General features: G+C 42.4%; 1 protein-coding gene and 1 long non-coding RNA gene across 3 annotated transcripts; one reads left to right on the forward strand and one right to left on the reverse strand.

Annotated features, from left to right (window-relative positions):
• Positions 1-350: 350 nt before the first annotated feature.
• LOC306919539 lies at positions 351-6004 on the reverse strand. The gene is made up of 3 exons (XR_013789572.1): positions 5863-6004; positions 4128-4220; positions 351-518 (listed from the first exon to the last, which is right to left on the reverse strand). It is a non-coding gene; the product is annotated as an uncharacterized lncRNA (long non-coding RNA).
• Positions 6005-9825: 3821 nt separating this feature from the next.
• Positions 9826-20577, forward strand: LOC306919520 (OX-2 membrane glycoprotein-like). Of its 2 annotated transcripts, none has more exons than XM_079532281.1 (7): positions 9826-9949; positions 15893-16231; positions 17030-17329; positions 18020-18058; positions 18482-18578; positions 18673-18723; positions 18859-20577. In XM_079532281.1, exons 1-7 carry the CDS (start codon positions 9892-9894, stop codon positions 18887-18889), a joined length of 915 nt encoding a protein of 304 aa, XP_079388407.1. In that variant the 5' UTR covers positions 9826-9891; the 3' UTR covers positions 18890-20577. The 2 variants fall into 2 exon arrangements, with proteins under 2 accessions (XP_079388407.1, XP_079388408.1); XM_079532282.1 differs by lacking the exon at positions 9826-9949 and adding an exon at positions 13452-13589.
• The last annotated feature ends 1322 nt before the right edge of the window (positions 20578-21899 follow it).

Raw genomic sequence — 21899 nt, forward strand, 5'->3', positions numbered from 1 at the left:
AGCATAAATGCCGTCGTAATGCCTGATTTTACACTTGCTGAAAATAGTCGATCTACAAGCTAACAATGCGTCGCAGCGCGACGCGTTGTGAGTTTGTAGATCGGCTATTTTCAGCATGCAGCCAAGTGTAAAATTACTTATACTGGATCTTTTGTCCACTAGTCCCTTCCTAACATTTTAGTCTAGTTTTTATATATTGACGAAATTGTCGATATATTTAGTTAGTTTTAGTCATCATAGCTTAGTTTTAATTTAGTTTTCGTCAGTGAAAAAAGGTAGTCGACGAACATTTCTCGTCTTAGTTTTAGTCGACGAAATCAACACTGGTTTGCATCCCTCTGCAGTGCCCACCTGTCCCATGCTGTTGCTTTGATCCTGCTGGGAGGTGGTGTGGTGGAAGATGCCCATGACGGGTTTGACCAGCCTGAACAGCATGTTGCCCTGGGCGTCCAGACCCAGCACCTGACCGCTCGCCTGCTCCATCGCTCTCTGTCCGCCCCGACACACGCTTGATCAACCTGCCAGGGGTGGAAAGGAAGAAACCAAGTATGCATTCATGTAAGTACCGTACTTTAAAAGGGGAAACTTCACCCTTTTTTGCAAAAACAAAAAATATGTTAATGACGAAGATATAGTGGTTTGTGGTAGTTTTAGATATTTTAGATTTTAGCAGTGAGCCCAGTGTCTCTGATGTCATGGACACTGGGCTCACTTACTTCAGGGACTACATTGTCTCAGTAAAGGCTCATTCATAGTCTGGATTTTCGGTGGTGAGGTGACCACCAGAGCTGAAATAACGTTGAGCGGTGGTGAGTAAAAACAGAGAGAAGGGCTAGGGCGCCGCGGCTCGTGACGTCATGTTGTAGTTCGGTGGTCACCTCACCACCGAAAATCCAGACTATGTATGAGCCTTAAGACAGCCCTCCCTCTATCCACAAGGTGGAGCAGTGGTGTTGGGTGAAATCCCTCAGCTATATCTCTGAGATATACTGGGCAGGGTTTTTCTTTTTCTTTTACATGAGTTGGGTGTGTTATAATGTAGTAGACTATAGAAAAGCATTCCATTTCTGAAGATCAGACTGGTTTCATTAAGAATCGCTACTCCTTCTTCAATGTCAGGCGGCTTTTTAATATACTATATTTGCCATCTGGAGAGGTGCCTGAGTGCGTCGCGTCGCTGGACGCAGAAAAAGCATTTGACCGTGTTGAGTTTGGGTACTTGTTTGCAGTTCTAGAAAAATTCGGTTTTGGACCAAAGTTTATTGCTTGGATTAGGTTGCTCTATGCGTCTCCCACCGCAGCTGTACAGACCAACGGTGTGTTCTCTCAGCCTCTCGCCTTGGGCCGTGGGACCCGCCAGGGTTGCCCACTAAGTCCGTTCCTCTTTGATCTGGCAATCGAGCCTCTTGCGATTTCTTTGCGCCAAAATGCCGACATTGTGGGCATTCAGAAAGGTGATAAAGAGCATAAAGTGTCCTTGTATGCAGATGACCTGCTGCTGTTTGTCTCTGACCCATTAACCTCCTTGCCAGCAGCTATATCATCACTTGACCAATTTGGTCGTATTTCTGGCTACAAAATAAACTTAAATAAAAGCATAATATTTCCAGCCAATGAAGCTGCATCTGACCTAGATTATAGTCACATACCCTTTAAGGTTGAGAAGGGTCAATTTACCTACTTAGGCGTATCGGTTACGCGCAAATTTAAGGATCTTTTCCCAAAAAACTTTGTCTCTCTTGTAAACAGAGTTAAGGAGTCATTACAGCAGTGGTCGCCTCTTACAATGTCCCTCGCTGGCCGCATAAATTCAATCAAAATGAATGTTCTTCCTAAATTCACATACCTCTTTCAATGCATCCCAGTGTTCATTCCAAAATCGTTCTTTTCCTCTTTAGACTCAACAATTTCATCATATATTTGGCAGAATAAGAGGCCGCGTGTGAGCAGAATGTTACTTAAAAGGGTAAAGAGGGATGGAGGCATGGGGCTCCCCGATTTTCGTCATTACTATTGGGCTGCTAACATCCGGTGTCTTGCCTTTTGGAATCATTTCTACCTTAAGCCTAATTGCCCGGAATGGACATCTCTGGAGCTGAAGTCGTGTAGGGATCTATCACTTCCAGCTATTCTTAGTACACCGCTTGGCCGCCCCCTGCCTGATTCAATAACTAACCCGGTGGTGCGTCATACGCTGAGAGTGTGGGCCCAGTTCAGGAAAACTTATAATTATAGAGACCTCTCCCTGGTCAGTCCTGTTGCTTCCAACCACCTTTTTGTTCCATCAACGCAAGACATGACCTTTCAGAGTTGGCATGGAAAGGGCATCAAATGGTTTAAAGACCTGTTTATAGAGGGGAGCTTTGCATCCTTTGATCAAATTTCAAAGAAATATAGTCTACCTAGACCACACTTCTACAGATTTTTGCAGGCCCGACATTATGTGAGCTCTATACTACCTGACTTCCCTAATGAGCCTAATGCTAACCCTATTGATGAATTTCTGTCTTTTGACCCGACGATTAAGGGCGCCATTTCAATATTATATGATATCATTTCAAATTCGAGGCCAGCGCCCTTAGATAAGATAAAGGCTGACTGGGAACATGATCTGGGCCTCACACTGTCTGATGAAGTTTGGGATTCTATTTTTTCTTCTATACATAAGTCTTCTCTTTGTGCACGACATTGCTTAGTGCAGTTTAAAATAGTCCATAGAGCTCATATGTCTAAGGCTAGACTGGCTAGTATTTATCCTGACGTAACTCCTACCTGTGACAAGTGCAAGAGCGGTGATGCAACTTTGATCCATCAGTATTGGATGTGTCCTAAATTACAACCATTTTGGGGGAATGTGTTCAATACTCTATCCAACATTCTACATCAAAATCTAGACCCAGATCCCTTAGTGGCTCTCCTTGGCACTGCTGGAAGGGATGACCTTCCTCTAACACGCATAGAGTGTCGTATGGTCGACTTTGCCTTGTTGCTCGCTAGGCGTGCCATTCTGTTCAAATGGAAGGATGCTGCCCCGCCCGTGCTCCGTCAGTGGCTTCGTGATATAATGTCCTGTCTTGAGTTGGAGATGTTAAGGTTTTCAATTGCCGGCTCTGAGAAAAAGTTTTACAAGACCTGGGGCCCGTTTATGACATTCTACCACAACACACAAACTGCATAGTGTGCCGTGCCTATGCCTCGGCCAACGCCAAACCACAACAGAAACAAAATCTGCTCTATGAAAAATCTGCTTTTTTATTTTATTATATTTTTATTTTTTGTAATTATGTATGCATGTATTTTGTGTATGTGTGTATGTATATATATATATATATATTTTATTTCCTCCAGACTGTTCCGACTATCCTTGGGATTGTGGGTGGGGGGAGGGTGGGATAGGGGATTGAGTTTTATTTTTATATTTTATGTGTCTGTCTAATACTTGCCCCTGGGCTATTGTCGAAAAACCTGAATAAAAAGATTTTGAAAAGAAAGAAAAGCATTCCAGCAGCCAGCTCGTAGCATGGCTCGTTAGGGGATAGACTTTCTATCCATACCTCCTGTGTTGAGTGGGTTGGAATCCTGCTAACGCCATCATTTTTGTGTCCACCGCAAACAACTTTTTTTGGCGGATAAAGTGAAGTTGGCTTTGATTCTACAAATGCCTTCTAAATCCTAACAGTTTTCTGAAAAACCCATGTTTCTATGTCAGTGGTACTCAACCTTTTTCATATTTGACCGCGGACCCCCATCTGAAAATATGTTGTTCCAAGGACCCCCCAGAAGCAACGATTTGAGTTAAAAACGTTCCCTCTGAAAGAATATATATTCAAAGATTTGCGCCACATTTTCACCTTTTTTCAAAAATAGCAGATCTACAAGCTCGTAGCGCTGCACTCGGTGCCGTGCCATGAGCTTGTAGATCTGCTATTTTTCAATAGCTGAAGTATAACATAATGCTTATAAAACACCAAAAGGGGTTCCCGCCCGTAAGAAATGTGAGTACCTTTAACACCACTGTTAACCTGATATAATAGGCTGATATACCGAATAGTTACGGTATGTAGATTAGGCTTTAGGTGTTAAGTTTATATCTGAATCTGGAGAGGAGAAATAAAATAAAATAAAACCTTCAATTTCAGGATTTGTGTAATTCTTCACTATTTGCACTTCTCTGTTGGCGTTCAGTCATGGCAACATTCCAGTTCTTTGTCGGACAAATTCTGGAAAACATAAACAAAACAATGATAATTATACCACAGATATTCATGAAGATGACATGAAACTTTCCTATCATCCATGCCTATTATTTCATACTGCAGTGTCACACCGAAAATAACGGATATACAAGCTCACAGTGCGTCGCAGACTTGACGAAGTGTGAGCTTGTAGATCTGCCAGTCACACTGCCACTAAACCTGCTCCAACGAACAGAGCAGGAGACTTTTGTTTGTTTCACCACAAACCCAAAACTATGCAACTTTTTCTTCAATCAAAACGCACAAGCAAATGGTGTTCTCATTCGGTCCGTTTCTGTCCAACCTGAGCTCTTTGGAAACAGCAGAGGAAGTCACTTTGTATGAATGACAATGATACATAAAATGAAAAAGGGTATCTTTGAAAGACAAAGAGGAGGTCCCGCACACTGTCAGACACTTGTCAAAAACATGTTGCTCTTTATTAGGTCGACGTTTCGGCCGCTAGACCTTCATCAGGACAGACAATCTGTCTAAAGTGACCGAAACGTGGACCTAATGAAGAGCATCATTTTTTGTGTCTGACAGTGTGCGGGACCTCTTCTTTGTCTTTCAAAGATAGCCTTTGTCATAATATGCTCTATTGCCCTACACACCTGTCACCAGCCTTTTGAAGTGTGCATCGGCCTTTTGCTATAATGATACATAAAATATCATCACTTCTGGTGGAAAGTAACTATAAGTGCATTTAATCAAGTACTGTACTTAAGTACAATATTGAGGTATTCTTACTTTACTGGATTTTCAGTACTTTTCTTCTACTCCACTACATCTCAGTGGCAAATATTGTAGTTTTACTCCACTAGGCAATTATTTGAAAACATTAGTTACTATACTTACTTTGAAGATTTTGATTGTTATTATTACAAAACATACACAGTGATGCAAATAGCCTGCATCCTTAGACGCAATCATGTCACCCTCCCCCTCCAGGGGTCCTGGGATGCAATACTGTACTCAGTACTGTACTAGTAGGACTCATAAAATGTCCCTGGGACCCATCTCTATAAGACCGCCCCTAAGCTGCCGTCCCAGCCAGGACCCATTAGGCTACATTGAAAACCTATTTACATCACTGGCCATTAGCCACTCCAACCTTTTATATAGCCTACATACATATTCAGTAGTCATTTGAAAATAGCCGGTCTACTAGCTCACAGTAATTTTCAAAAGATTGTAATACATTCGAAAAGTTGTGAAATGGGACATTCTGCATAATGAGTACTTTCTGCTTGTAGTACTATAAGTACACGTTTTGAATTGATACCAATATACTTTTGCCACATTTACTCAAAGCCTAAACTCAATGCATCCACATTGCAGCATTGATACTTTTACGTGAGTACTTTCCCCCACCAACCACCACCACCACCACTGATACAATATCATCATTCACTTCTTCATGTTTATAATAAACATCATGGCGGCGGAGGTTTCTTTACAACAACAACAACCACGCCATGTCCACGTATAGGCCTCGAACCAAACCTCCGTGATATCATAAATAACAAAAAAGGGAGTTCATTCATAGAAGTTCTGGACGTGTTTTATATGACAGAACTGGAGTGCTCGCTCCACCGTCCTGTCCTCCTGATATATGTAGACTCACCTATTTTTTCCCCATGCTTTAAACGGGAGACTGATCCTGGAACAGTGTGTCTGCAGAGCTACGACATTTTCTCCCCCTCTCCGCCGCTGCTTCGGCGGGTTGCAAATCAGCTGCTGCCCCCGGTCTGCTTGAAGACCACCAGGGGTCGCTGCTGCGCCCCACCGGTCTGCTGCCGGCATGGCTTAGACCACCAACCAGGGTCCGTTCGCTCCGCGAGCGATGCGCATCCGGTCCGGAGCGGATACGGAAACGGGTCCGTGCGCATGTGTTTATGGAGGATGACTGGCGGATGTGGAAGGCGGGCTCTAGAACCGGATCTGACCGCTGAGAGGTATACCGTGGTGGTGGTGGACCTGGACTATACTAACGCGAGAGGTGTGTAATCCCCCGCCGCTCATTGGTTCCTGGAATGATTCTCGCACGTCGATCTCTTTCCCTGGCGCCGCGTTTTCATTGGACAAAAATGGTGTCCGTCAAGGAAGACTCATTTGTGGAAAAAGAACATTTAATGTCAAATTGTCTAGTCCCCGATTATAATATGACCCCGTTTTTTAGGATATTTCCATTGGATAAAAAGGTAGTCTTATATATTCACTATTCAGGCCAATAATCTTATTTCAGTTTTATAGTATGACCGTATTAGTTAGGAATAGTTTGTTTGGAATGAGAACTATAGCCAAACCATTGTATGTCAATTTGATTGCATTTGTATTGTCTGGGGTGAGTGCGAGGGTGTGATGATTGATTGATTGATTGATTGATTGATTGATTGATTGATTGATTTATGTATTAACAGTTTGCAGAATTACAGTACAATTCAAGTACAACTCAATACAAAAACTGTTAACTGTGAGTGGACGACACCATAAAGCATTACACTTGTTTACAATAGGGCCCACCATTTTCAATTCATCAAACCAATTTGGCTCAGGGTAGCTGGACAGACCAGTAACTTGGGCCTTAAATGTCTTCAAAACCAGGGCCGTGCAGAGAGCACTGAGGTAAGGGGGCAGGGGCTCAAACCCAAGAAAAGGGCATAGAGCGCCGAAGTCCTGCCGTCACTCGCTCATCCCCTGGTTCACGGAAGTAATTTCTCTATGGAGAATAACATGGGGTCATCTTAAAATTGTCTCATATATAAGCATTGTGGTCCAAAAATAAACAAGCTGTCTCGGCGATATTGTCAGGGAGGTGTCTCTGTATCGTTTACGATAGTCAGTCATATGTCTGTTTCTAGTGAAAATCTAACTAATTCAGCAGCAGTAACATTATAGCGTTTTCTCTCTCTCTCTCAGTTGTTTCTTCATATCCATATGAGTGAAACGGCCGGGATGACTATTATTTTTCAATCACAGTTCTTATATGAGGCGATCTAAAATCCCCCTATGGGGATTACAAATCAAATAAAAAGTAGGCTGCATGAACCTGCATGAGCCCCCCCGGGGCCCCCATTGGCCCCCCACATAACAAAAAATCCAGGATTTTGTCTTCTTTTTGTCTTTTCTTTATTATTATTATTATTATTATTATTATTATTATTATTATTATTATTATTATTATTATTATTATTATTATTATTATTATTATTACTTGCGCAAGCAGAGCATGCAAGTAATAGTTTTCGTCCAGTGCTTCGATGCGTATGTCACCGTTTGATGTGTATGCGCCGTGCCAGCGTATGACGTAATGACTACTTGTGCTTGATATGGCAGTGGTGTCAGATTACATACATGTATACATAGGGGCATTACCTTTAATCCTCCCGACACTAAAACATATCGTCATTACGTCACCATCGAAAACCAATTACACCCTGGCATTGGGTAATTTAATCTTTATTACGTCATCATTGAGAGCTAGTTGTACCAGTTATACCCTGACGTCATATACTGCTACGATACATACGCATCAAACGGGGCATACGCAAAGTAACCACAGTATACCGCTAATCAATTTACAAATTACAGTACATATAGAGGCATTTCCTTTAATCCACCCGACACTGATCGACATATACGTCACCATCGACTTTTACCATACTTCACAGTACTACTTTTTTACCTCCAAAAACTAGGTACGTAGCAAATAGCTAAACCTAATAATATTTCAAACGTTCTTTCACAGAGAAGCTGAGATTTGTAGATTTGTTTGTAGCGGTGACAGTACTTGCGCGCTCTGCTTGCGCACTAGTAGGCCGGCCTACTTGTGTGCAACAAGCAAGTAGAGACAGAGTGCAGTTCTAACTATTATTATTATTATTATTATTATTATTATTATTATTATTATTATTATTATTATTATTATTATTATTATTATTATTATTATTATTATTATTATTATTATTATTATTTTGGTGAGGGAAAGTAACCTGACTCCGCCAGATGGGGCAGCAGAGAGTACACTGGGTTCCCCCCCTCCTGGGGGAACCCCCAGTGTACTCTCTGCTGCCCCCAGTGTACTCTCTGCTCCCCCTCCTGGGGGAACCCCCAGTGTACTCTCTGCTGCCCCATCTGGCGGAGTCAGGTTAGAGGGAAAGGGCACTTTGAGGCAAAAGGGCCTCCCTAGACCCTATACGTGGATGTCCAAGATACACATGCAACGTCTGGGATTTGTATCCGGGTCTCCCGCATGGAAAGCCAAAATCTTTTATTTTATTTTTATATTTACAGACAGTAGGCTGACAGGAAATGGGGGAGAGAGATGGGGGGGTGACATGCAGTAAAGGCCGTCAGGATCGGGAGTCGAACCCGCGGCACACTGCCAGACTTGGGCTACCGGCCAGGGTGCCTGGACCGCTGAGCCATGGCCCAGGCCGGAAAGCCAACATCTTAACCACCAGAGTCTAGACTACAGGGTTATCCTTATAATCCGGCCATCCGGGGGAGATATTAGACTTTTAGACTGACCATGGCTGAGGTTGTGAGCCGCTCTGCTACACTAAGGGGATCAGTACGTGTGCCCATGCATGTACATATCTCTCTCTGTCAAACTACTTCAGTAGAGTGCACTAGAGTGAGAGACGCCCATAGGCGTACCTCATACTTCACCAGAGACTGACTGACATCATCCATTAAAAGATGAGAATCACTGGTTACTTTCAAAGCTGGCCTGAAAAGTCATCTACCATGAGACCACAAGGGGAGGTAAATGTAATTTCCCATAGAAAGGAGGTTTCATTCAGTTTGTCATTTTTCTCCTTTGTACATACTGTAGGCCTATAGTGTTTTGCATTTGTTGATGACATAAATTATTGTGATATTTGTATGCAATGTTGATTAGCAATGGAAACAAGTCCCCAGAACTTTTTTTTGTGTTATTTTGTAACTCTCTGAAACCATATTGCATGCACTGGCTTGTGTGCTTTCTTGTAGAACCACCATACACTTCAAAGCCTGGAAACACACCTATACAAACATAGACATGCAATAAACCACAGTGTTCTTATTTTAGAGATCCCCACTTCACAGCCTTCCTAGAAATGCTGTGGAGTACAAAGTCAAATATTTGTATTTGAAATGTAGTGGTACATTTCTGTAGTACAGTACAGGTACTACAGAAATGTGTACTCAAGTACATTACTCAAGTGAATCTTCTCAGTTTCTGTTGACCAGTGAGGGAATGTTAGCCTGGCTTCCAGCCTGATTTGCTGCGTTCCGCGGGTCTGAAATGAAATGTCACTTTGCAAGTAGCCTCGGAAACCCAGACGTTTTATTTCCTGGAAGAAAGAAACTTTGCAAGTGACTTGCGAGTTGCGAAGAGCGAAGTGACATTTCCAGACCCGCGGAACGCAGCGAATCAGGCTGGAACCCATAGGCTAAAGGAATGTTGTTGCAAAAAAGATAAAGCCAAGGTCATTGTGATTTCTCATCCCATCCCCCCACGGGGCGATGGGATGAGAGCACACTGAGAACAAATGACATGCTGTGTAAAGTGTACTGCATGCTGCATGAGGAAGAAAGATATGCTGTTTCTTCCTCTGTTTATAAGCCGCCGGGCTTTATTTTAATTTTCACCCATTATTAAACCGAAATGGATTGTCTCGCTCACACTCTTGTGTTTTTTCTTCTACTGCTGGACTTCTTAGAAGGTAAGTATACTAATTGTGTTCTTTGGAAGGGGCACTGGTCATGGGACAGACAGACAGACAGACAGACAGACAGACAGACAGACAGACAGATTTAGCTCACACACCATTATAGTCTCCCAATTCCTCCTTCATACTCTCAACCTACACAGTACACATCAAAAGTTAAAATGTTTAGCTTGTTTGGGAATTACAGGCTATAATTTGTTTTACTCTTATTCTTTGGAGATATTTAACTTTTAATGAAAAATAAATAATACCATTGGTGTACGCTTGTTGATACAGTAAAAGTAAATTAAATAAATAAATACAGTAAATTCCATAGGGTGTGTGAATAGGGGAAGAGGATCTATGTCATTGTGTGGGAACTGGGAAATGCAAACAATTAAGGTGCCCTTGTGAAGTGAGTGGTGCAACTCCGTGTGGGGGTGAAGGGTTCCAGACCCACAGGAACGCACCCAGGGTGCCGGCCCGGTTCCGGCGAGCCGCCCCGCGTCCGAAACGGTTGAGAAATGACAGAGTTACCGTGTGCCGGTTCCTCTACTGTACCTTCTACTGTACTGTACTTACTGTCACTGTACTGTACTGGCACACCCGATATCATCATATATACAGTTAATATGTACGTGTGTGTTTGTGTGTGTTAGGTTGCGCACAGGTGGTGAAAAACAGCCATGCTGTTTTCGTGCTCATACCCAGCCAGGCAGGCAGGCAGGCACCCACCGGTAACAAGACAACTCACCCCTTTTGCCTCTTTTGGTGAGGACAACTCACCCCGAACGTGAAGACAACTCACCAGGGGTGAGATGTCTTCACTTTCAGGGGTGAGATGTCTTCACTTTCGGCCACTTTCGGGGTGAGTTGTCTTCACTTTCGGGGTGAGTTGTCTGACTGAATATGTAGCCTTTGAGCTCTTTTATATACTTTACTGAATATTGCACAATAATACTGAATATTAGAACTGTGATTGATTGATCATACATTATTATGATGTTATTTCACACTAGGGTACATTTCAAACAAAAGCAGACCAAAAAGCACTAAGACTTGTTTACATTAGGGTCTTTCGGTTTAAATTTATCAGAACATTTACAGACGTAAAGATATACACTTCTATGAAATGAAAACAGGAACTCATCATATAAAGAACTAAATAAATAAAGGGAAAAATGTATCCAGTAATGGAAAAAAGGCGTGAATTTAGAACTAATGGTGACATAGTTCCTATTGGATATTGAAGTAGTCTATTTTCAGAACTTTACAACAACAACAACAATTTCTACAATAATATACAAGTATAATTAAGTCAAGGCATGATAGCATAATCACAATATAGGCTACAGATGTAAATATATTTATGACACAGTAAAATGTCGAAAATGAGTGCTATTCCCCTTTAAGTATGTCAAGGTCAAATTCATTGTATGTAGGCTACCCAGTAGCCTACCCATATGATTAGATCAATGTGCAACATTGTTTCCATCTTCCAAGCATATTCCTGCCAAAATGGGTGTGTGTGTGTGTGTGTGTGTGTGTGTGTGTGTGTGTGTGTGTGTGTGTGTGTGTGTGTGTGTGTGTGTGTGTGTGTGTGTGTGTGTGTTTTTTAAACTTCTGAAGAAATGTGAACTGAACCCCTCCTAATTTGGTTACTCCAGATGGCTGAATGGTTATATAAGGTCACTTGTAATTTCTCACATGCAAATGTATAACTAGCAGTAGCCATATCATCATCGTTGTTGGGGGGGGTCAATATTGCTTTGCTATTCAGATGTAATTCAGTCAGTATAAGTAGGCCTATTAGAACTGTGATTGATTGATCATGCGTGCGTTGGGAGTGCAGTCTAATTAGCAACTTTGTACAGCCGTGAGACTCTGCCTTTGAAGCGCAAACATTATCCACAAACGACCCCCCCCCAACCTCATTGCTGCATAGAGAGTGAGAGACGCTCTACTCCTTACTTAAAAGTGTTTCACCGGATTTTACTTTTAAATAAATAAATAATTAGCCGTGACTGCGCACGTCTGTAGGAACCGATAGTTAGATCCGAAATTGAATTAGGCCTACCGGGTGCCACGGAAAGTACAGACAACTCACCCCGCAATGTCAGAAAGTGAAGACAACTCACCGGGGTGAGTTGTCTGGACTTTCGGGGTGAGCTGTCCGTACTTTCTCGCCCAACTCGCCCCAGCGGAAAGTACAGACAACTCACCCCGACATGTCAGAAAGTGAAGACAACTCACCGGGGTGAGTTGTCCAGTATTCCACCCACCCACACACATAATGAAAAATAAAATATGCAAAACCTTCTGTAGACACTAATCCTTACTTCAGGTGCCCACTCTTGTGCCCGCAAAGTGCCCACATATATGGGCACCCGGAAGGTGCCCACATGTCCCTAGTAGGCTACCCACTCTACCTACTGCACAGTTTCCCCTGTGCCCTCTTCTCCCCAAAGTGCCCACTTTTCTCCTCCCCAAATTGCCTACTCTTCCAGGTGTCCACATTTCCCTCAGTCATGCCCACTATTCCAATGTCCCCAGTTTTCCCTAGTGCCCAGAATGTTGGTACGTATACCCACCTTTCCTGTTACCAGTAAAACTATGCCTATAACCTTAACCATAACCTCAGTAAAACTATGCCTAAACCAAATGCCTTATAGTAGTTTTGCATGTCTATGTCTCTGCCTAGTAGACTACCCCCCCCCCTCTCTCTCTCTTCCCGGTCCAGGACTTGTCCCAGTTGGTTGTCCCCATTCTCAATAGAAGTCTATGTAGGTAGGAGAACCCGTCAACGGAGTTTCCGTAACTCTGTCGAGCCACCAGAGCCTCTGGTGCAGTCTACCATAGACATATATACATAGACGCCTCATTTGCCGCTGCAGTTCATTGGAGCGACGTGTATCCCAATGAAGGCGGAAGTGCAGTGCTGAAGGCTTTTTTTTTTTTTAACAAATCTTTATAACAGTCATGACAATATACATTACAAAACAAGACAAACAAACACAAACAACAAAGTTATTAACAATACAACATCAGAGCCAGGGGGGATTAGATTACTAACAGAAAACATTAAAAGAGTGAACACAAAGCAACAGTTCTCCGCAGCTTTCTTATTTAGAAGTGCTGAAGGCATTTGCTGAAGGCGTCGCTGCCCGAGTGACGTCACTCATGTGAATCCTCCATGTCTCTCGCTGTCACTCAAGTGACTACTGGCCAATCACAGCGCGTCTTTTCCGGGACTTATGTTACGCACGCGGAAGCTTGACAAGCTTCCGCTTTGCTTCCGCTATTCTTCGCAAGGAATGTCGGGAAAATAGTGCCTTCAATTTTGACACACGCCTCAGAGCCGGAAGGGGCGTCTATGTATATATGTCTATGCAGTCTACCACCATGCAAATTTCAACGATGCGTAATTTGCGTATATAATTTGCGTATGTAACAACCTCGCGTCACCAGGCTTTTTAATGTGTAGGCTACGTAGCTCCAAGTCTTTGCATCGTTTCATCTGCCCGTGTGAACGCACCATATATGCCTGCTCCGAAAAACAAAATGATATGGACCTCCCCGACTTCCATTTAAAAAAAACGAATGGATCATCTCGCTAGCATAATTTTGTTTTTTCTACTAGTGGACTTCTCAGAAGGTAGGTTCATTTAATTCAAATACATGTTTGTTAACATGGGCATAATCAGCTAATTCGGGCTTCAGCAGCGGGCTTCTTTTGTTGCCACGTGCCTATTGTGTGCAGCTGTTATGTTAAATTATATCTGAAATAAACGAATTAATCTGTAGCCTACGTCAGTGTACGAACTGGAGAACATAGACAGACAGACAGACAGACAGACAGACAGACAGACTGTTTTGTAGCAATTGCTTAGATTGCTCCATAGTGTTTTCTTGTCCTGACTTGTACCCAGCTGTGTGTGTGTGTGTGTGTGTGTGTGTGTGTGTGTGTGTGTGTGTGTGTGTGTGTGTGCGTGCGTGTGTAATTATAACTGTCCGAATGGAGTGTCCTAGTAAACACCATGCACCCAGAGAAGGTAAACAAGGCTTAAGCCACCTGACCTGCATAGTCTAAAGTTGAACTTTTTGAGGTGATCACTTCGGTTTTCTGCTGTCTGCCTCTCGTGTGATTTAATTATATATTTCGTTTTTAAATTTTATTATTATTTATTTATTTTAACAAAAATGGTTCATATTCTTCTCACACCGTCACACGTAGCCTACTTGTGTTTTTTCCACCTGGTGGACTTCTCAGGCGGTATAGTAGGAGCGCACAGTTGCACACGTAGGCTATAGCCGAATAAAGTGGCAGCGGTGGCCGAACGGATAGCGGCGCGGTCTAGATACCGGAAGGTTCCCAGTTCGAATCAGCCGTCCGACACGTTCAAATTACCACCGCTGAAATGCCCTTGAACAAGGCATCAACCACTACGATGAAATGTGTTCTATGAGCAGGGCCTGGCTGGAAACAAGTTCTTGAGCTTAGCCCAGATACCCTGGGTAAATATAGATTTCATTTCATTTCATTTCATTTCATTTCATTTCAAAGAATGCGCTGGAGCAACTTGGGTGAGTGTAGCCTTTTTACTTTAATAGCAGGGTGCACGCGCGGTTTAAAAAAAGGATAGAGTGGCACCTTTAGGCTTTTGATGGCTGTTGGTATAGGCGTTCCACAATAGGCTATTTGGTGACAGAAATAGTAAAATGCATGCATTCATGTTTTTCCAAATGTTCTCACAACTCACACCCGTTTCTCACTCTTTTGAAGTAGTCTGACAGGTATGTCCACTGTGGTCCCTTGAGTATCTTGAACCACCGTCCACCAGGCCCAGTGCAAGTTGTGGTCCTCTGTCCCCATCCCACCCTAGAGGAGATCCTAGCCCCTTTCGGCACCCTCGGTGAGTCGGTTACCTTTTCTGAATTTTGGACGGCGGTCCAAAATTCAGAAAAGGTAACCGCGGGTCCCGAAAGGGGCTAGAAGAGATCCAAGAGGAGATCCTGTCCAAACATCTTATTCTTTGGTGGACTGATTTAATCAGTTGCAAGTTTTTTCAGTCAGTGTGCACTGTGCAGGGTGAGCTGCACTTTGTTGTTGTTTAATCCCGAGGGCTGTATTGTATCTTGATGGTGTAGTAAAGCACTTTGTAAATACAGTCATTGCCATATTTTGCTTCCCTCCACCCCAACCGAACCGTCGCTGTGTCAAACTTAAGGAAGTGGCCAACCTGACCACTATCATATGTTCACTCACGCGTGAGTCTGTGTGACCTAGTTCGGCGTGACCAACAGGTCACAATGAGTCATTAGATTGAACTGCATGGGAGAACTGCATGCATGGGTACTATTCTTGGGGAATAAACCATAGCGTGGTACAATATACTACTTCCTCTCTTTAAAATAGAAGCAAAGGCTGTTAATATTCAAGGACGAAAGGTCCGTCATCTCTGTCACCTTATGGAACAATAGTGAAACATTTTACTTTGATCTCTGAGTGCGACGCTCCACGTAACCCGTTATGATTTATGGAACCATTTTTTGCACCAGAGTGGTCAGAGCGAGGTGGTAGAGACAATTTAACTATTTTTGGGAAGGAATTGACACAGAAAAAAATGTTTGCCATGGAAATATACAAAATTAATATAGCCAGAAACACATGAATGACCATAACAGACCTGTAACTATGTGTGTACAAAGTACAAAATGTAACCAAATGGAGTCCTTGCAAATAAAATGTTTGAGGACCACTAGTACTAGACTAGTGAAGTGAACTCATACCATAGTGTTATAGTAAATCAGTGCCATACATATCTTGAAGAAAACCTGGAGAGGCTTCCAAACATGGCTAATATTACCTACGCACGTAGCACCGCTAGCACGCGCTTATACACTTGTTCATATACGTCAATGTTATGTACTTATATCTGTCATCTCCTCCACCTCCAGGTGTATCAGAGATGATCCAAACACAGGATCCTGTGAGGACCATGGTGGGAGAGGATGCCCGTTTCACCTGCCAACTCACACAACCCAAGAACGTCCTTCAAGTTACCTGGCAGAGGATGTTACCGGGAGGAACGGAGGACGTTGCCAGCTACAGCAAACGCTTTGGCACCAAGATCAACCCTCCCTTTCTGGGCAAAGTGGAGTTTGAAGACACGGGACTGCAGAACAGCACCATAGTGGTCAGGAATGTGACCAAATCAGACCAGGGCTGTTACAGGTGTTTATTTAATGCCTACCCTGAAGGAGCCATCTATACGAAAACCTGCCTCGTTGTCGAGGGTAAGGTGTGTGTGTGTGTGTGTGTGTGTGTGTGTGTGTGTGTGTGTGTGTGTGTGTGTGTGTGTGTGTGTGTGTGTGTGTGTGTGTGTGTGTGTGTGTGTGTGTGTGTGTGTGTGTGTGTGTGTGTGTGTGTGTGTGTGTGTGTGTGTGTGTGTGTGTGTGTGTGTGTGTGTGTGTGTGTGTGTGTGTGTGTGTGGGTGGTGCAATAGTCCGACACGGCCTATATCACGGCCTAAACCCTAACCACACGCGGAAGCCACAAGTGAGTCTTAACCGGCCACGTATGTCGGACTGTTGGTATGTCGGACGTATGTCGGACGTATGCCCCCCCCCCCCCCCCCCCCCGTGTGTGTGTGTGTGTGTGTGTGTGTGTGTGTGCGTGTGTGTGTTATCTAAATAAAAATAAATACAGTTTTATTATGTATATGTCCTGAATAGAGGGTATGCGCATGCTTAAAGTGAATGGCAAATCGAGTGGCAAAGCAACCTGCAAAGTGAGTTTAACATTGTTTAACGTTGTTTAATGCAATCAAACAGGACTTTTCTGTTTGGATATATGGGCTGCCAAGGCCAGAAAGTATTTTTTTGCCACTCTAACTTCCGGGTTTGATGATGATGTCACGCGCATACCCTCTAAACAAAATACTGTCAATTCAAGTCATTTAAAAGTGAGAAGGGGGGGATATCCGTCTGTCCGTCCGTCCATCCATCCACCCAGCCAAGTAATTTCTTTCCACAGGGTGTGCAAACACTTTCTGTTCAGTTCCATTGTTGACACAATTACGGTTTGTCTTCCAGAGCAACCAGAGCCCACATTACTCGTCACGCGCCCCAACGGCACAGAGCTGACGGTTGTGTCCTGCTCGGCGGTGTCCCGTCCCGCTCTGACAGTAACTCTGGAGGTTCCGTGCACACATTTAGGCTCTTCAAGCTACAGCAGCGTCCACTCAGTCAACGCCGACGGTACCGTCACAGTGAGCAGCACTGTCACACTGGACGGCTTCTGTAGCAGCAACGCTACACAGGTCCACTGTGTGGTCACTCTCTCCTCTGGCCTGGTGAAGGAGGTGACCCGTGTCATTGTCTCTGACAGACAAGGTGAGAGGTGGACAAAGCAGTGTTGATTTCGCCGACTAATACCAAGACGAAAAATGACCGTCAACTACCTTTTTTCACTGACTAAACTAAATAAACTAAGCTACAATGACTAAAACTAAGACTAAATATATTGACAGTTTCTTCAACAAATATGAAAACTAGACAAAAATGTGAAAAAAGGGACTAGTGTACGAGAGATCCAGTATCAAGTCATTTTACACTTTGTTGCATGCTGAAAATAGCTGATCTACAAGCAAACAACGTGTCGCGATGCGACGCGTTGTGAGCTTGTAGATCGGCTATTTTCAGCAAATGTAAAAGCGGTCATTACGACGCCATCAAAGCCCACCAAAATACATTTTAGTCGACTTCACTAAATCAACTAGATTTAGTCGACTAGAATCTTGTGATATTTAGTTGACTAAAACTAGACTAACACTGAAACATTCCAGGTGACTAAAATGTGACTAAAACCAAATGAAAACTATTCTAGATACTATGACAAAAACTAAAAATCTAAATGTGCCGCCAAAAACAACAGTGGGACAAAGTCACAAACAAAAATGATGATTCTTGGACGACCTTGACCTTCTTGGACATGTACTGTAGGTGGATGGATTGTTGGGTGATCGATAGATGATTCTAATGAATTAGAATTACTCTGTGATGCTTTTTTTTATTTATTCCCAGGTGTATTTGAGACGTGTGAAGCAGATCAGAGTGGTCGCAGTAAGTTCTTCAAACACCTAAAAGACTGTCGCCTGTGCTTAACCGATTTGCACTTCACCAACACACTTTTAATGTGTTTTATTTATTTATTTGGGACTTCCATTCGGACTTTCAAGCAACATGATATTGACATGCACAGAACGCACTGCATGATGTGACTTAGGACCTCTTTAAATGACAAGATACTGATTTTAAGTAACATGCTAACAGCTGCTTCCTCGGGCTATCTGTGCTCATCTTGTTTTCCATTCTCTTTACTGCCAATTATTTTCTTTTTGCTCCCTGAGCTGAAAACGTGGAAGCCTGCATAAACGATAGCTTCACCTGTGTTGACAATAAAGTTGATTGATTGATTGAAAGTACCTGTTTGATGCAGAGGGATTTCATAGGGCCCGCAACCATTTTCCCATCTTCTCCGCACAGTTAGCGTGTACATTTGTGCTGCTGCTGTCATTGGCGTTGCAATCATCACAATCGCCGCAGTTGGATTAGTCGTCAGACTTACAAAAAAAGAAGCGAGGTAACATCCTATAATGACTGTTTTCTCTGAACATATACAGATTGAGGACTGTCCTCCTCAAAGCTGACTGTTGGTGTTTCACCTTCTCCTCTAGGCCAAACAATGACCGTGAAATGAAGGGGATGCCCCAAACAACGATACAAGAGTAAGACAGTCAAACACCAGACAACTCTGTCCAACTGTCTGCCTCTCTGTCCGTATCATTGGCATTGGTGTACCTTAGGCATGCTCCATTTTGAATAATGACGCTTCTTTATTTTTTCTCCTAATTTTTCTATAGGACAAATGAGCAATTAGTCTCTCACAACTGATTCTCTAGGGCGGCGGTGGCTCAGGGGTGGGGAGTGGCTGGATGGTAACCGCAAGGTTGCCAGTTCGAACCCGGGCTCCCCCAGAGTTAGTGTCGAAGTGTCCTTGAGCAAGACACTGAACCCCTAATTGCTCCTGATGTGCTGATGTGCCTTGCATGGTTTCCGCTGCCATCGGTGTATGAATGTGTGTGAATGGGTGAATGTAATAATCTATGTAAAGCGCCTTGGATAAAGGCGCTATATAAATGCACCATTTATTTGTATTTATTTTATTATACAACATTGCACTTAGATGACCAGACCTGACCCGAGTTTGATTCCTGCATTGACAGCTTTAAATGCCCTATGAAGGACTGAATGTCTCAGCAGGATGTAAGAAAAGCATGTCCATGCCTTCATCTTCAGTAGACTTGATAAATGTTTAGCAGTGTCTTTACAGATCTATTGAACAGATGAGACTGCAGTCGATTCTTCTCGGGTCTTTTACCAATATGGAGAAAGTAAAGCTATATCACTCCAGTTCACATATCTTTACACTTCATGGCTTCCTGTGTCAAATACTTGTTTTCAAAGTACTACTGTTGGTTTATGAAGCCTGTTTTGGTTTAGGGCCAAAATGCATTGCTGACTACCTTATGATACCTTCTGGGACAGGTCTGCTTTCTGCCCCTGGAATCATAACAAAAGCAGTGGAGAAGCAGTGTTCAGTTTGTAGTATGCACTACAATGTAGTGACTACATATATATATGCAACAAACGTGATATAATACACTTGCCTTGCAAGGCATTAAGTGGTCATTAAGTGGTTTCAGCATGGACATAAATCATGTTTTTATTTTAGTTTTGATAACTCTGGCAGTGTGTTGTCTTACGAACAATTTATGACTGTTCATGGTTTCCCAGTCCCTTTTAGAGTACAATTCCTTGCTTAATGCTAGTGGGTTATTACAATTGGTAAAATGCCACTTGTCTTACGGTTCTCGGGACACTGCTCAAACATCATTAATGCTGGATGTAATTGGTCTCCTGGACAAAAGATGTAACAACAAACATATCCGTCACGTGATGCATAAAGGAAAGACCATGGGGAATGTTTTATTGGAGGTCATAGAGCAGAGCTTATTATGGACATAGAGCAGAAAAAAAGCATGGCTTCTTCCTCACAAATACTGTATTTCAAACAGAGCCAAAGAGGTACATTTCAACTTCAAGCTGCTGCACAACATTTATCCAACTAACAGGATTATTTCTAAATTTGCAAGTTTGACAACTCATGACTCATGTTCATTTTGTGCTCAAGAAGTAGAAACGCCCCCCCCCCCCCCCCCCTTTTATTCCTGTGAGTTTTATCTATTCCTTTACTCTGAATGATATAATGTGCTATTACAGTAATCCAGAAGATGGTGCACTTGAATTTGTTTTAAATTGTATTATTCTATACGTTAAATTATTTATACACAAAGATTCGCTAAAACTTTTCCCACTTCATTTTGGAATTTAAAATGCTCCTCAGATCCTTAGCTCTAGTAAACAAAAAAAAAGTATGAATCGTCATTCCCCGAACCTTGATGTCAGTTTCATTGTATTGTTTATTACTGTAAGTTTGTCTCGTTTGTTTTTATTTTCATTTTTTTGTTGCTTGTGCTGTACAATTTACCTGAATTGTCTATCATATTTTTCTCAATAAGTAAAAAATACCTACTGTACTAGCTAATTTATTAGGTCTCAAAAAAGTAATTATGATACAAATAAATCTAAGTATGTTATTTTACTGTGCTTTATGACATGACATGTCATATTGGGAAAAAAAGTAAAAGTCATGTCATATTGGACACATGCTGTGTGTGTGTGTGTGTGTGTGTGTGTGTGTGTGTGTGTGTGTGTGTGTGTGTGTGTGTGTGTGTGTGTGTGTGTGTGTGTGTGTGTGTGTGTGTGTGTGTGTGTGTGTGTGTGTGTGTGTGTGTGTGTGTGTATAGCGCCATAGCCTTAATGCAAAAGCGACTTAATGTTTTGTCTCTTGGAAAAATAGGCTGTCCTCATTCACTAGGTACTGGTGGCTGGTATTGGAATCAAACTGCTAAACCAAACATTTATCAAAATGGTCTGTTCTATAGTCTACAATCAGGTAAGCCCTGCAACATGCTGATACAGAACAAAAAGTGGTTCAAGTGCACCACCTAGTGGACAGATGTCAGAACATTAAAACTATTCCTTTGCAAAGGTGCGGGCCTGTTATAAACAACAAGTCATGTTGGTTAAAAACAAAACGTTTGTTCTTTTGCTTCGTAATAATTGATATACTGTTTGTTAAGCATTACTGGGGACGGGTTCCCGTGTCTCTCCAGCTCTTTATAAATAAATGTCCATAGTGTCTTGACAATTTCATACAATCTGATTTTGTCAGCTCATCACTTCCAATTTCACTTGTTTATCCTAAATAAGATCTCTCTCCTGATTGGATAACCAGCCAAACAATTGTTCAAAAACAGCACTAACACGTTTATTTTGCACAGTTAATGCTTACCGGTATATCAGTGGTTTTCAAGCCTCAAGGTCCATTATTTATTTGTCATTTGAGCCACGGACCACCATTTGACGATATTTAGCCTCTTCGGAGTCGGACCCAAGACTTATTTACAAACATTTAAGTAGTCGGCTGGGCACAGGGATAAATAACTGGATGTCCAAGTTCTGCTGTCGGACGAGGTTCACATTTATTATGTGTAACACGAACAGCATAGTTTTGTTGTAAACTTAAATAATTCATATTTTGTACCAATTACATTAAAAACATTTACATTCAACTGACAAACATATAAAGTCACCATACCAACTTTGATGAGGCAGTATTGTGTCGTTTAAATACACATTTGTTCCCTCCCCATCTCTGACTAACACCAAATTACATTACAATTATTTTACTGTAACAAAAACTGATTTAGCAAGATTAACTTCTAGAACGTATTTAGCAAAAATACTGTAGCAGTGGCTATACTACAAACATTTAGCT

Source organism: Electrona antarctica (genome assembly GCF_951216825.1).
Source record: "Electrona antarctica genome assembly, contig: scaffold_26, whole genome shotgun sequence".
In the NCBI taxonomy this organism is placed as follows: domain Eukaryota; kingdom Metazoa; phylum Chordata; class Actinopteri; order Myctophiformes; family Myctophidae; genus Electrona; species Electrona antarctica.

Bases quoted from the DNA above. Each gene is read 5' to 3' on its own strand.
- LOC306919520 (XM_079532281.1), top strand. From the start codon at position 9,892: ATGGATTGTCTCGCTCACACTCTTGTGTTTTTTCTTCTACTGCTGGAC. The intron at 9,950-15,892 runs GTAAGTATACTA...CTCCACCTCCAG, and splicing joins ACTGCTGGACTTCTTAGAAG to GTGTATCAGAGATGATCCAA. The intron at 18,724-18,858 runs GTAAGACAGTCA...ATTTTTCTATAG, and splicing joins CCCCAAACAACGATACAAGA to GACAAATGAGCAATTAGTCT.